Below are 15,618 nucleotides of genomic sequence, written 5' to 3'. Positions count from 1 at the left end.
TTAAATACAAGGTACTTTAAAGGAGATGTGCATTTGAGTCTCCTAGGAACCAGAGTCTAGAAGCCTAGGTGCTTGTCTTGTACCCCTTTGAAAAGCTGAATGAGACTTGAAAGACACTTTTATTTTTTTATACTTCAGTGTAGTCATTTGTGATAGAGGGAACACCGTATGTCCATATATAGCTTTTAGAATTTTTGGAAGACTCGTTGTAACCTGTTTGTGACTGAGACACACCAGTTGGGAAGCTCTGCATTAGACAATGTGGCTAGTTTGCACCGGTGGATAAAATGAAATGCAGCTTGTATACCCAGGCCTTTCTTCCCCCACCCCAAGACATGGAGATATGACAGAACTGCAAAGTAGTGGAAGTTGTGAATTTATACAAGATGCTTTGTCCCCATTGATGAATTAAACCATTAGATAGTTCATCGTTTCTGCTTTCCCAGAAAGCTAATCTGGTTTGAAAAAATAAAAATAATTATGGAGACATTCAAGGTCATGAAAGATCCTGATAGGAAAACAAATAAATGGGAAGACTGGGAAAGAGGAAAGTGCTATAAAATCCAGTATACGACCAAGGCCTCATTAGGACTTTCGGGGTCCCCCTTCCTCCTCCATCAAAAAAAAAAAAAAAATTATATAATTCTATTTTATGACCGTGTTGATATTAAGATATATCAGCTATTAAAACATTATCATGTACCCATAAAAGTACTGTGAGTCCTGGGTCCTGTGCCCACTGGATGAGTTGGTCCCGGGTACATACAGTGTTTAAAAGCAGGGCTCTGGGGTCACACTGCTAGATTCAGGTCCAGGTTTTGGCACTAACTTGCATTAGCAATTTCCTTACATCTCAGATTTAGAGAATAATGATAGTATTTCCTTTAAAACTCTCATTATGCGGACAAAATAAAATTGTGCGTGTAAAGGTGCTTACAGCACAGTGTCTAACACGTGATAGAGGCTCAGTAAATGTCAGCTGTTACTGAATAACCTCAGAAATGAACTTAGGGAAAATGGTTTCCAAGAAGTATAGGAATCAATGTTGTCACTTGGATTTTTTCTTGGAACAGTGGAAAGTAATAAGGAGGCAAGACAGAATTTGTGTGGGAGAGCCCCCAGTGCTGGCTTGTGTCAGTGTACTCACTGTCGAGCTATTTTGAGAGCAGAAGCTGCCACTTTGGGCTAGTTCTGTTCTCAGAATAGTTCTGACAGGCAGTCTTCTGGTCACAACTGCACTCCTGTCTTCTGACCTCCTCCTTTGGCTTTATAGCATTGGCCACTAATAGAGAAAATAAACGGAGCCTCGCACTTGCCTTGAAGAACGTTTGACTCTCCCCCCCAACCCCAATTTATCAGAGCCCAACTTCATAAAATGTTTAATGGCCAGGTGTGCTGCTGTTTGCCAGGCTTAGAATTTGGTACATGTATGAATACAAGGACAGACTGAGTTCCATAAACTGGTATTCAGGTAACCAGTCACCAGTTTCGAGGAAGAACTGATGATTATTTTTTCCCTTTGTACTTTGGAGTTAAAGGTGTTTAAAATTCAAGTAATCAGTGTGAATATTATTTTATTTCATTTTCTGATTAATATTGTAACCTCAGTTAAATATTTAGTACGCGAAGTGTGTCTGCCCTTATTTGTAACCCTGATTCTCATTTAGGGCACAGCACTGACTCTTTAATAAACGTGTACAGTCTGCTTTATTGAAAACTAATATTCTAGTGTTAGATAGTTTTATCTTTTAATATAGTCGTCACTTCAGCAGTTAACGGTGAATCCCTTCTCTAATGGCTAGAAATGTTTAAAATACCACAAAAAGTGAGTGAAAGTGTGATTTGGAGAAAAGAATGCAGGCTTTGGCGTTGAACTATGGATTGACTCCTTGCTGTGTGCCAGACCAGCAGCACAGCTGCCATGAGTTATCTTAGTGTCTCTGGGCTTCAGCTTCTTCAACTGTAATGTGGAGATAATACTTATCTTGTGGGTTTCTTTTAGAAGATTCATCAAGTAATATATGTAGAGTGTCAAACATAGTACCTAATACATAGAAGACATTCAGCTATTGTTATTTATATATGTTGTAATTATACAAATATACCCAGCCTGCCTACAAAAATGATAGCAGTGGCTCACAGTAAGATAGACTTTTGTAAGTAGAGCAAATATGCCCCCTGCAGTCTCAAATAAGTCACGTGCTTTGCTTTTTTTTTTTAAATCTAGTGCACACTGATGTAGTTAGCATTTATGGAATACTAACTATGTAGGAATCTAGGTACTAGCGATTCGAGAATTAAACATGGTCCCTGCCCTCAAGGCTCCTATCATTTTTAGAACTCGAACTTAAAACCGCTGTCCCGACAATATTACATGGTGGTTAAGAATATAGACTTGCAAGCCGTACTTCCTGGCGTAGAATTCTACCTCCTCACTTAATACTCATATGACCGTGGGCAGGTTACTTAACCTGTCCTCCTTTTTCTCGTCTATAAAATGGGCATAATAATATTACTGTTACCTCCTTCATATGGTTAAATGAGTCAGTATGTGCAGAGCATTTAGAATAATGCCTGGCACATGGTGAGCACTACATAAGCATTAAACAAACCGTAATACATCATATCAGGCTTTTGTACTTTCTGATCAGGTTTCAGAGAACCTTCTTTGCACCTTTTGTTGAATTTAGGCCCTGAGTTTCCTGAACTGAATTATACTGATCTTATTTGTTTTACGTACGACACAGCGGCTGCAACAATGGGCTCAAGCATAACAATGATTGTGAGGATGGCACAGGACCAGGCACTGTGTCGTTCCATTCATGAGGTCACTGTGAGTCAGAACCGACTTGACGGCGCCTAACGACAGCAACATGTCGCCTTATCTGCCTAGAGAAACTGGAGTTCAGCCAGGCCAACTTTGCCACAAATTCCAAATAATGGAGTATAATTTTTTTTGAAATTTTACATCTAATACAAATTCACATGTACTATAATGTATATTAACATCTTTTTCTGAGTTAATCAGATATAAGATGTTTAAAAAATTAGGTGATACTCCCATTTAATCAAAACCAGGAGTAGACCTCCTGTTATGGCTGAATATTTTATAAAGCAACAGGAGCTCATTTAATCAGGGGTAATATAAGCAGTTTCTTTTTGCTCATCCACAGAATAAATCATGTTTAAATAATATCTTGCATTATTGAGTTTGAAGTTGTGATGTGATATTAATCTTATTATTTATTTGGTCTAAGGCTGTTGCATATATTAAACTATCCTTAGCTCATAGTGTTGAGAGAAAAAGCTGTATATGCTTAAAAATGGTTAAAATTATTTAGTAAGGTTACCACACATAACACACACACACCAAAAAAAAACTTGAAGCTTTTACCAATATCACAGTTTCGATATATATTTTATCTTAAATGGTCAAAATGGTGACTTTTTAAAAATTTATTGTCTGATTATAGTCTAGTTTTAGAAAATTTGTCTCTTGAAAGAAACTTGTCTGCTTGGTAACAAGAGAAATTATTCCTATCTGTGGTAGGTTAATTTCTCTTCTTCTGTTAGTTATATTCTTGTACTTGTTCTACTTATCAAGTTTTGTAATGTCCTGTCATATTTTTGAAGTTTTAACTGTTTTTGCTTCTTTGGAAGAAAAATACTCTTAAACACTCAAGATTGCGGTTTATATACTTCGTTTGCAATCAAGATTTAAGACACAAGTACCAAGTCAATCAAAATGTTCACCAGTTTCCAACATTTAAAAACCAAAAGGAGTAGCAGTAAGAGGTTCTATTTGTATAAAAGCCTCTTAAAATAGATATTTAAAAGCTAGGCTCCCCACTGCACCCCACCCAAACTCAATAGGGAGATCTCTGGGAAGATACAAAATACGTGGAGTATTTCATTTCTTGTTCTGTCATAATGGTAGAAATCGATAGATTGAGACAAGTACTTTCACAATGATTTAAAATGCTAAATAGCAACAGAGAAACATCCTTAGTGAGCTTTGCGCCTAGTTTTGACACTCATTTATTTTATTCCCTGGCAGGCCACTATGTCTTTTTGTGTCATCTGTATAATAGCAGTAGTAGTAATAAAACCTGCCACCTCTTGAGCAGCACACTAGGTGCCAAGTATTTAATCCTCTAATTCTACATCCACCCTGTGAGGGAGGCCCGATACCTCCAGTTTCTGAATGCAGAAACTGAGTCTCAGCTCCTTCGGTCCCCAGCCCTCTATTGAAGTGTTATAATTCCATCAGCCGTTTCCTTACTGGAATACACAGTAGTGAATGAAATATGGTATTATTTATTATCTGAGCATTTTAAGGGATGTTCTTGCCATCAAACTGGCTTTGTGATAGTTGAAAATCAATTTTCTTTTAAAAGTAAAATGTCAGCAAATTTAATTTTAATCATCATCTTGGCTAATTCTATTAGCCACATTCTTGCTGAATTCTTGAACAGGTCCCTCTTTGTGGTGGGCGATGCTCTTCAGTTAGCTGGACTCTGGTTATTTGAATCTCGTTATTTATTGCTGTACCTCAGGGGCCAGCAAACTGTGACCCACGGTTTTTGTAAAGTTTTACTGGGATGCAGCTACATTTTACAGTTTATGAGGAGCTTTCAAAGCCTAAAATGTTTACTGTCTGGCCCTATATAGAAAAAGATCCCTACCCCTGCGCTCTTCTACCTCGCTGAACAAAAGATTTGAGGCAATCAAGTTTAATACCTAGTCCTAAAGATATACAGAACTTTCTCTTTAAGTTTTCATGTAATGTACAGTGAAGCCTGTGAGAGCCGAAACTTGGCGGGACTGCCTTGTTTCTCCAAGTCTCGAAAGTTTTCCGCCTTTGACAGAGTGCACTCTTACCACTTTTCTATCGCTCATTTTAGTGGAAAATATTTGAATTTTCCTTCTCTGACAGGTTTCCACCTTACACAGTTTCTGGACTTCACAGGTTCTACTGGATATTCTTTCTGGGAAAAGATTGGGGACAAAGTAAAAACTGAGGGATTAGCTTACTGTTTAGTTTCTTCGAGGACATTCCACTAATTTGAGAATTTGCTCGCTAATGTGCTTACAACCTGGTATTGCCCAAATAAGTGAATGTATCTTGGGGTCATTTCTTTCTTCCTTTGATAGTTTTTTTTTTTTTCTATACCATTGAAAGGATAACAAAGAGGATACAAGAAAGATTCTGTTTTTATTTACAGAGAACTAAAATTTGGTCATGTGTGAGTTTTTGTTTACCTTCCTTACCCTCACGGAGCCAAGGCTGCATCGGGTTTCCAGTTAGATGGTTACCTGATCCCTTTCAGAGTCAGCTCTGTCCATGCTCTCTGTTGAGGAGAGTGAGTGCCGAGTCCCTAGATGCGCTCAGTTTTCACAAGCCTTGGGATCTTGAGCCTCCCCTTTCCTACAGGTTCCATTAATTGATAACGAGAACCTGTTTCCCATATCTCACAGGTGAATATAATGAAGGTGTTAGAGTAACTTGGGTAGCGTTCACAGAAGACCACCCCGAGACTAATTATGCAGTGTGAAGCTTTTTGCCCTGATGCTGCATCCAAAATAGAGATTTTGGTTTGGAAAATATGTTTGTGAAAACGTTTCCTTTTGTTTTCCATTTCCCTGGTTGTGGACTATACTACACCACAGAAATCAGGTCTTACCTTGTTTTTGTTACCTGGCAGGAGGTATAACCATGATGTGGCATTTTCTTGTCCGCTGAGTATCATTTCAGTAGTGCAGTTAATCTTCCAGAGGCTTTAACTTATTAAGAGTTTGTATTCCTATTTGATGTTTGAGTAGTAAATTGTGCTAAGTTGAAAACTATCTGAAATGGTTCTGAACTACAATTAGGGAAGTGGGAATAAGTGTTCTTGTAGGTTGCACATGTAAGCTACATCTAGCAGCACCCCAAAAATGTTAATTTAAATCCAACAAGTTTTAACTAAAGAAAATACTCCAAAATGTCAAGAGATTTGTCTGTCTGACCTTGGTGAAAATACTCTAGGGAATAGTCAGGCTTTGCTTGAAAGGAAGGTAGTTTTCTATTCAAAAAAATATGTACATGCGCCATGGAAGAGTAGAGAAATGGAATTTCTAAAAGATAATTTGGATCACCAAAATGATAAATGAGCTGCTGAATTTCTTATGTAAAGATTGAGACATTCTTTCCTACTTTGGTTTGTACCGTTGGCAACAGAGGTATTTTTTTAAAGTCTTCTAAACTTCAAGTGTCTGTGTCCAAGAAAAGGGTTCTTATTTGCTATACTAACATAATACTTTTCAGAGGCATCCAATCTTATTGTTCCTAAGTCTAGAGTATGTGAATGGTGGTAGGCGATGTCCCAGTGTGATGGAAAAGAATACGAATGCTGGCTGTCAAGTTTGGCTGTTTTGTTTTGGGCAGATTATTCAAACTTTGAGATTGCTTTTTCACTATACAACTGGGTAATTTTTCTTCTTTATAGAATTTTGAAATGGATAAAATAAGATAATGTTGGTAAAGTACCAGGTATGATGCTTGACGTGTAGCTACATGTATTTGGCACCTACTGTATTATCACCATGATTATTTAGCATAATCTAATATTTAGAGCAAGCGTTCTATGTGTAGTACTTACGTCCTTTTCATTCAGTGTTTCTGCACCTGAGTGGTGATTTTAACGGGGAGGGTGTGTGCGTGTTAAGGAAAACACTACGGCATTGTTAAAATTAGAGAAATGAAAATAACCCTTTTGGGGGGGGTGTTTTGATGCAGACAGCTTTACTAAACCGCCTGGAGCGAATTTTCGAAGCATGTTTTCCTTCCGTACTTGTCCCTGATGCTGAAGAGGAAGTTACTTCTCTGAAGCACTTGCTGGAAGCAAGCACCTGGCCAGGAAAAACAAATGAGACCTCAGCTGAGAGCGGGTGAGTTGGAGACGGGTTTTGGATAGCATGTATTTTTGTTAGTTTCAATTGTTCCAATTTATAAGCTGATCTTAAAAGCTTAAGATTTTTAAAAAACATTAATTATCTTAAAACATCAAGCTTAGAATGAAAACCCCCTGCCTCTCCACTTTTGAGCGATTTCTTTTGATATTTCTAAATCAGTATTCTACTCAGTCTCCTTTGTTATGTATTATCTGTTGACTGCCTAATATGATGTGAATTTAGATTATACCTGCTCTTCTCTTCTTTTCATCCTCCCAATATACTTACCACAGTTTTTAGTTAAATTGTTATTGGGTGTTTTCATTATTATAATTGTGTAACTACTATTCACTGCTAAGCTACTGTTTCTTTTATAGTACACCTTTTTCCTAGACTTAATAACTGCCTCTTTTTTTTCATTCAGTAAGTTTTTCCATATTCTCCAACAGCCTGTTAATACAATTTTACTTGTGAGCAAACCTGTTAGGCTATATGTTCCATCGTTTTCCTGTTCCAATCGTAATTGTTTCAGTCTAGGCTTCTCACATGCGTTGTCTTGGTGCTTCCCTCACTTAGATCCCATTTTGGTGGAGCACATTCTCTCATAGCTTCCTGTGGATAAGAGTACATGGCAGGGGTAGGGGGAGGGTAAATTTTTATTATATTCTACCCTCACAAGGCTCCAGGAATTGACAAAATACCAATTAAGAAGTTCAACAAACAGATGCACTGGTGGAAGTGCTCACTCTTCTATGCCAATACCTTGCTAACCGACTGGAAGAGATCCATAATGAGCCCATTCCAAAGAAGGGTGATCCAACAGAATGTAGAAATTATTGAGCAATATCATTAATATTACACACAAGTAAAATTTTGCTGAAGACCATTCAAAAGCGGTTGCAGGAGTACCTTGGCAGGGAACTGCTGGAAATTGAAGCAGAATTCAGAAGAGTATGTAGAACAAGGGATATCATTGCTGATGTCAGATGGATCCTGGCTGAAAGCAGAAAATACCAGAAAGATGTTTACCTGTGTTTTATTGACTGTGCGAAGGCATTCGACTGTGTGGATCATAACAAATTCTGGATAACTTTTTGAAGAATAGGAATTCTAGAACACTTAATGTGCTCATTAAGAACGTGTACATAGACCAAGAGGCAGTCATTCGAACAAAACAAGGAGATACTGCATGGTTTAAAGTCAGGAAAGTTGTGCACCAGAGTTGTGTCCTTTCACCATACTTGTTCAATCTGTATGCTGAGCAAATAATCTGAGAAGCTGGACTATATGAAGAAGAATGTGGCATCAGGATCGGAGGAAGACTCGTTAACAACCTTTGATATGCAGATGACACAACCTTGCTTGCTGAAAGTGAAGAGGACTTGAAGCACTTGCTGATGAAGATCATAGATTACAGCCTTCAGTATGAATTGCACCTCAACATAAAAGAAAGCAGAAATCCTCACAACTGGACCAGTAAGCAACATCATGATAAACAGAGAAAACATTGAAGTTGTTCAGGATTTCATTTTACTTGGATCCACAATCAATGCCCATGGAAGCAGCAGTCAGGAAATCAGTGTATTGCATTGGGCAAATCTGCTGCAAAAGACCTCTTTAAAGTGTTAAAAAGCAAAGGTGTCTAACTTTGGGGACTAAGGTACGCCTGACCCAAGCCATGGTATTTTCAGGTGCTTCATATGCATGCAAAAGCTGGACAGTGAGTAAGGAAGACCAAAAAAGAATTGATGCCTTTGAATTATGGTGTTGGCAAAGAATATTGAATACCATGGACTGCCAGAAGAATGAACAAATCTATCTTGGAAGAAGTACAGCCAGATTGCTCCTTAGAAACAAGAATTGCTAGACTTTGTCTCATGTACTTTGGATGTGTTATCAGAGAGACCAGTCCCTGGAAAAGGACATCATGCTTGGTAAAGTAGAGGGTCAGCAGAAAAGAGGAAGAGGCTTAACACGATGGATTGACACAGTGGCTGCAACAGTGGGCTCAAGCACAACAGTGATTGTGAGGATGGCACAGGACTGGGCAGTGTTTTGTTCTATTGTACATAGGTTTGCTGTGAGTGAGTACCAACTCAATGGCCCCTAACAAGAACAACCCTCACATTAAACTTATAGTTTAGGATCTTTGTTGCTCGTATTATGAAATTTCACAGTTAAGTGTTTTGATGTGGGCCCTTTTTTTTTTTTTTTTCATTTATTGAGCTGGACACTAGATAGGACCTTTCAGTCTGGAGGCTCTGTTCTTTAGCATTGGACAGTTTTCTTATACTAGTTCCCTGATAGTTACTTTCTTTCTATATTATCTCTGTTCTCTCTTTCTGGAGTTCCTATTAGTTGGATGTTAGAGGTTCTAGACTGATTTTCTTATTTTAATTTCAAGGTTATCTTTATTCCTGGGCTGCTGTCTTGCATCTCATCCCCCTCCGCCTCCAGTGGTATTCTCTCCTTTTGCAGGTCTCTCCTTCCTCCATTCTGCTAAGTCAGTTACTACTCAATATTAGTGGGTTAGAGTCTTAAGTATCTCATAATTTCATTGAAGATAGAGTTTATGTTGTTTTTTTTTTAATTATTATTATTTTGAGATGATTTCTGAGAAGAGAGAGGACAGAAAAGTTTATATTCTGCCATCTTGAAACTGCTTAGGTGTGTTTTTTAGAAATGTATTGGTTTTACAGATAGAAATTTCAAAAAGTTTATGCTCTCGCACCCAGTAATCTCTCTCCAAGAGATTCATTCTAGGGAATTAATACAACTGTGCAACAACACATACACCATAAAAATACAGGAAGGTATTCACTGCCTTACTATAAAAATGGCATGGCAGGGGCATCTGACTTCCTCTAACTTCATAAGGGAGGGTGAGGGAGGAGAATCAAGATCAACATCAGCCCAAGGCTGATTCCTATGAGTTGGAGGTCAGACATACCTCCACCCTCCAACCTTTTTACCAGTTCTGACACCAACCATTCCTCCCACAACAACTCTTTTCTCTGCTAGCTTCAATAATTCATTGCAAGGGCCACACAGAACTCACAGACCATCCTTACAGTTACGGGGTTTATTAGGGAAGTAACAGGTTACAACTCAGAATCAGGATCAACAGGCTACAATTCTGCATCAGGATCAGGAAACAGATCAGGATCTGTTTCCTGGGTCCAGGAGGCTCTCAGTGTAGGGACTCCAGATCCAAAGGACATGCTCCACTCCCGACTCTTTTTTCTTGATAGTAGTGAAGTCCCCTCTCCCAAGCCTCAGGGATGGCTCATTTTAATCCTAATGGGATGGCAAGATTGACCAATCCCCTTGTTAGGGTTCCATACACCTTATTTACATGGTCCCACCCTGCAAGGGTCCCATGCACCTTATTTGCATAGTCCCACCCAATCGTTCTGTGAGAGTCATGAAGACTATGGCTAGAAGGGCCATATTAAGTAATTAACTGCATGGCACTTACTAACTATAACAGTCAAACGGTGAAAACAATTTATGTAAAACTGTAGGATTGTGGCTGAATAAATGATGGTGCATCAGTCCAGTAAAACATTACGCAGCCATTAAAAAAGATACATGTGCAGACGGGGAACAGCAAAAAGAATACAATTTATATATATACTATAATTGCAGCTGGGTGTTTGTGAACCAGGACTTGAGGAATAAACACAAATGTTGAATAGCTGAATTAAGATGCTGAATGATTTTTTAAATTATTTCTTTGTTTTTACAATAATAAAAGGAATAACATGCAAGTTAAATTTCTGCTTGGTTTGTTTCTGCTTGATTTCATATTGTTTCAAATTTGTTTAACTTAGTTACTTTTCTAATGACTTAAGTGTTGGCTGTTCTATACAGATAATAGTTGTATGCTCATTATAGACACAAGATTATGGCAATGTATAGTATGTCATAATTGTATTAAAAGTAGAATTCATGATGAAAGCTGTGGAGTAACCTATTCTTGTTGGTGGCTTCGTCATGGACTTCGCAGGGAACTGCTGGATGTGTGGACCGAGCTTCAGGATATCCACGACGCACATGGCTTGAGATACCAGTGGGGTGGCTCCCATAGCAACAAGAAGCTTTTGTGCTCCTTGGGAATAGACACCCGAAACATTGTGAGTTTGTTTAGTACCTTTAAAAATCCTTTAATCAACCTATGGATTTTTAAAAAATTCTCTTGCAGTCAGTTACACGTGATGAGCTAGTTCCTCTGAAAAATAAATGTTACTTTGTTTAAATGTTCATGTAGTTTGAATATGCCAACCTTTAAATATAAATCCACCTGAATTTTTCTCTATAATTGATACTTCTTATTTTTAGAAAAAGTTATTTTAATGTTTTTTATTAGCTATAAAATGAAAGAATTGGACTAGGATATCAAAAATATAACCCACGTGAGCAGTTCAACAGGTTCTTCAGTTTATCATTCGCAATGTATGTAATAAGGCATTGGAAACCTATTTTGGGAAATATTTATATGACAAATCATTTTCTAAACGTATGTTCTTTCTCTCTAACACGTGTATAGCTCTTCACGGGCAATAAGAAGCAGCCTGTTATAGTGCCCATGTATGCAGCAGGGTTGGTAAGTACAAAAATGTCTCTGTGTGTTTATCGTTACTGCTTTTGTCTGTAAAATCATCTTACACAGCATCACATAGAAAGTGTATTTTAAGGGGCATCTAGTGTGGGAACGGGTATAAATATAATATCCTTTTTAATCTCAGAAATCACTTCAATAGAATTTTCTATAGCCCAGTAACCACAGATACAGTTTTGTTTTAGATTGACTTATTTTTTGTCTTAGTAATATTAGCACTTGAACTCTTTGTAAAATGTACCTTGGAGGTTTCTCTTCTTTATTTTTCTAAATTTGCCTTTAAAAAGAAGATGCTAAACTATATCTCAGGGTTTAAAGATATGTTTTAATCCAGCCGTGATTAGCTTTAAATAATGTAATATTGAGGCTATGAATGTATTTAAAAGCCTGAAAAATATCAAATTATAGTAAATGAAAATGAGCCAGAACCACTAGGCCCTCAGTTTTTCCAGTAATGTTTTAAATGTGTTGAATTCTGTTTTTTTCGGATATGCCAGGTAGTCCAGGATAACTGAGGAATTTTCATTCTGTACCTTATCAAGACCCAATCACATTTTAAAGTTTGATGTGCTTGTGTTTATTGGTGTGTCTTTGAGTTATTGGTGAATAAAAACGTCCTATCTATTAAACTAAAAATATTTTTAATTTTTCACCAATAACTTCAAAATAAAGGGGAAACACTATGTTCAAGAAAATAAGCAAAACAATAAGGAATCCTTGGTACATAATTTAAGTTATACAGCCCATTATGTGCCATGTGAAAGCAAATTTGCTGTGGAACTTGTTTAATCTACAGACTTTTTCCATGAATAAGTGCTAATTATTGATGTTGAATTAGAACATTTTGCTTTGTTTTGTTTTTGCAGTTTTGTTTGTTTAGTGAAATTGGGCAAAAAATTTCTGTGCTTGGGCTTTTTTGTCAGTTTCTACCGCTTTGTAAATGGTTGTGTTGTACTTAAGAAGACACCTTGATGATTCCTGCAGTCTTTTCTGTTGTGGGTGAATATAATCCAGAACATTTCTGTAACTTACTGGTATTTGGATTTCTGTTTTTCTTACGAAGTAGCATTCTAGAGGTTGTTAGCATTGTTATTGTCACGTTCTGAGCAGTAACGAGGGATGTGATTGTGGCAGTTTCATCCATGTGTTGGGAGCAGCGAGCTGCTTAATGCTTATGTGTAGTCTCAGCACATTATCCTGTTCCTTAATGTCTGAGGACTTGGAGGCTAAGGGATGTGCTTTTTTCTACCTTCATTACAATCTTTATTAGTAATAAATAATTCTACCATTTTTTGTAAGCGATAATAAGAAAATTTATTTAGTGAATGTAAATTCATCTCCTCTCCCCCACCTTTGTGATATCTTTCATTTAGAAACTTAACTCTTTTTAACACCTAGTTTCAAATTTTAATTATACCTTATTTTTTTCCCAGTGGTGCTTTGCATATTAGATGTTCAATACTTTCATTTTATCTGGAGGAATAGTCTCTGAGACAATCATTTCAGTCACTGATTCTGGAACTTTAATGTGTATCAGAATCACCTGGTAGACTTTTTAAAACACAAAGTGCTGGGCACACCCCCAGAATTTCTTGTTCAGTAGGTTGAGGATGGGGTCCAAAATTTGTACATCTTGCAAGTCCCCAGTTGAAGCTGAAGCTGCTGATTGGGGACCACACATTGAGCATCACTGGTTCACACTAGAAAACTAGGCTGAAACCAGTAATTATTTTGCCAAACGAATTATCACAGCTTTGCATAAAGGTGCTTAGAGAACCTGTATAACATACATGGTATTGAGTTAGACCATTGGACTTAATTTTGCTTTTCTGTCTTAGCGTGCATCATTGTTAAGATTTGAACCTGTAAATTGCTTAATCAGCTTATGCTCTACTTTATGGGGGGAGATTCTCCTAAAAACTTGTTTTTCAGAATCTACAGATTCTCATATTACTGACTTAGCAGCTTTGGCTTTTCTCCCCCTTAAGGGATAATTTTGTCTTGGTTATAACCTTTAAGTGGTAAATGTTCAGGGGCTTATTAAGTATTATTTTAAAATGTATAAAAACTTGACTTATTTTTAAGCTATTAGCCTGGGTTATTGCCCATTTAGTGTTTGGTAGAGTGTTGATACATAAACTGATTTTTTTCTTCTTTTTTATTTCTACATCTTCATGTCTGCCTTTATACTCAGAAAGTGTGTTAGATTTTAACATAGCCAGCAGAACGTGAGAGATGGTGCCCTCTCAGACGACTGTGTCTCTGCTTTACCAGTGCAAGAACTAAGTACCCAGACTCCCATGCATGGAGATCGGGGTCAAACACTAAGTTCACATTGAAAGTGTAGCAGCCACCACACATGTGACATGTTTTAGAATCAGCTCTCACTTCTCCGAGCATCATCATGGTGTCATGTGCACAAATGGAGCCTTTTCCTGTAATTTCAGTGTCTGAGCCATCATAAAAAGTGTTGTATTCTTAGGGCCTGGATGTAATATATTAATTTCCACCCCGCATCCCAAATTGTGCTTATATGACAGTGGTAATTAGGTACTTTAAAACAAATCTGATTTAAAATATGAGGTCTTCTTTCAAAAAGTTTGGGTTCTAAAAATACAGTTTTAAAGCATTTCCCATTATAATGCTGCAAGATTCTCTGTAAACAAAATCAAGAATAGTTCCTTTTTGCCTTTGGTACTTTCCGAATGACCTGTATTTGCTTTTTGCTTTCTGCTAGATTAACTTCCTTATAAAGTTTATGGGTGGATCCCCCTACCCTTGTTAATGACTAATATACCTTTTTCAGGGTATGTTAGAGCCCACCAAGGAACCATTGAAACCACTATCTGCTGCAGAAAAAATAGCTTCCATCGGTCAGACAACTACCATGTCACCAGAGATGAACACATGTACATCTGATCGATTCCAGGTAAAAAGATCTAGATGTGTGTAGATACGTTTTTGTATGTATGTACTCAGACATGCACACATACTGTTCTTTCCCTTAATCTGAGAGGTTTTAATTTGATGATGGATGGATTATGATTATTTATAAACATCCCTTGGAATACAGTGAACAAATTGTCTTTAGTTTCAAAAACAGAAAGACACAATTTGAGAACTGGGTGTTTATGGTAAGTCACTTAAACCTGTTCAGGCCTTAGTCTCTTTACCTATAAAATGAAGAGTTTAAAACAGGTTATTTCTAAAGTCCATTGTGGCTTGAGTGTTGTATGGTCATAATTACTGGCACACACATCTGGTAAGTGCTAGATTTTAAAAAAAAATAGGATATGCTGCATTCACACCAACTTTTCAAGTCTGCTATTGTGTGTTTTTCCCGAAAGCCTGTGACATTTTATAAAGTGGTAGAATTTGGGTGTGTTCATTGCCTCAGAAACTGTTGTTTGAGAGTTTGAGTAAAACTGTTAAGTTGAAAAAGATGTGGCCTTAATAATACATTGTACGGATAGGAAACAAGTTGTTTTACCTTTCTTATCCTTTACCTCCATGGCACATTTAAGCACAAATTTTATTTCACTCTCATAAGTTTAATATTAAAGTCCTCCCTCTCACCTTTTATCTGGGGAAAATGGGCCATTTTGATTTGCTTCCCATGTCATATTATAAACAGACTGAGTGCTGGTTACATGTTGTTTTTCAGATTAATATTTCTAAGTGAACATTACCATATCTAAAACATGTTCTTGCCATGTTTTTCATTTCTTAACTATTGTCTTTAACTGTATCTAACAGAAAAAGTGTATGTTTGGACAGCCTTTCCCAAAATATGTGTTCCACTGAACACTGGTCCCCAGAGATGCTCTCCATCATACCCTACCACCACCCTTGAAGAGGCCCAGCATGCCTGTTAAGGACTCTGAAGACCCCTGCATTGAATTACCTTATTTTAATTCATCATTTCCCAATTTACTTGACCACAGAACCCTTTTTTGTAGGAAACCCTAGTGGCGTAATTGTTAAGAGCTACAGCTGCTAACCAAAAGGTCTGCAGTTCAAATCCACCAGGCACTCCTTGGAAACCCTCTGGCAGTTCTACTCTG

The 15,618-nt window shown here is 37.4% G+C and overlaps 1 protein-coding gene across 8 annotated transcripts in view; it reads left to right on the top strand.

Annotated features, from left to right (window-relative positions):
• Positions 1 to 15,618, top strand: part of AFTPH (aftiphilin) — a 76,870-nt gene that overhangs the window by 36,908 nt on the left and 24,344 nt on the right. For all 8 annotated transcript variants that reach the window (XR_002824461.1, XM_004369270.2, XM_004369271.1 and 5 more), the window contains 4 exons: positions 6,779 to 6,930; positions 10,943 to 11,069; positions 11,483 to 11,539; positions 14,361 to 14,483. Coding sequence is in view for 7 of the 8 variants with exons in the window: in XM_004369270.2 (XP_004369327.1) it covers positions 6,779 to 6,930; positions 10,943 to 11,069; positions 11,483 to 11,539; positions 14,361 to 14,483 (459 nt within the window). In the remaining variant the exon portion in view is untranslated. The remainder of the gene's footprint in view (positions 1 to 6,778; positions 6,931 to 10,942; positions 11,070 to 11,482; positions 11,540 to 14,360; positions 14,484 to 15,618) is intronic.

Source organism: Trichechus manatus, unplaced genomic scaffold (genome assembly GCF_000243295.1).
Source record: "Trichechus manatus latirostris isolate Lorelei unplaced genomic scaffold, TriManLat1.0 scaffold00004, whole genome shotgun sequence".
Taxonomy (NCBI): Eukaryota; Metazoa; Chordata; class Mammalia; order Sirenia; family Trichechidae; genus Trichechus; species Trichechus manatus.
This window is presented reverse-complemented; position numbering and strand designations above follow the sequence as displayed.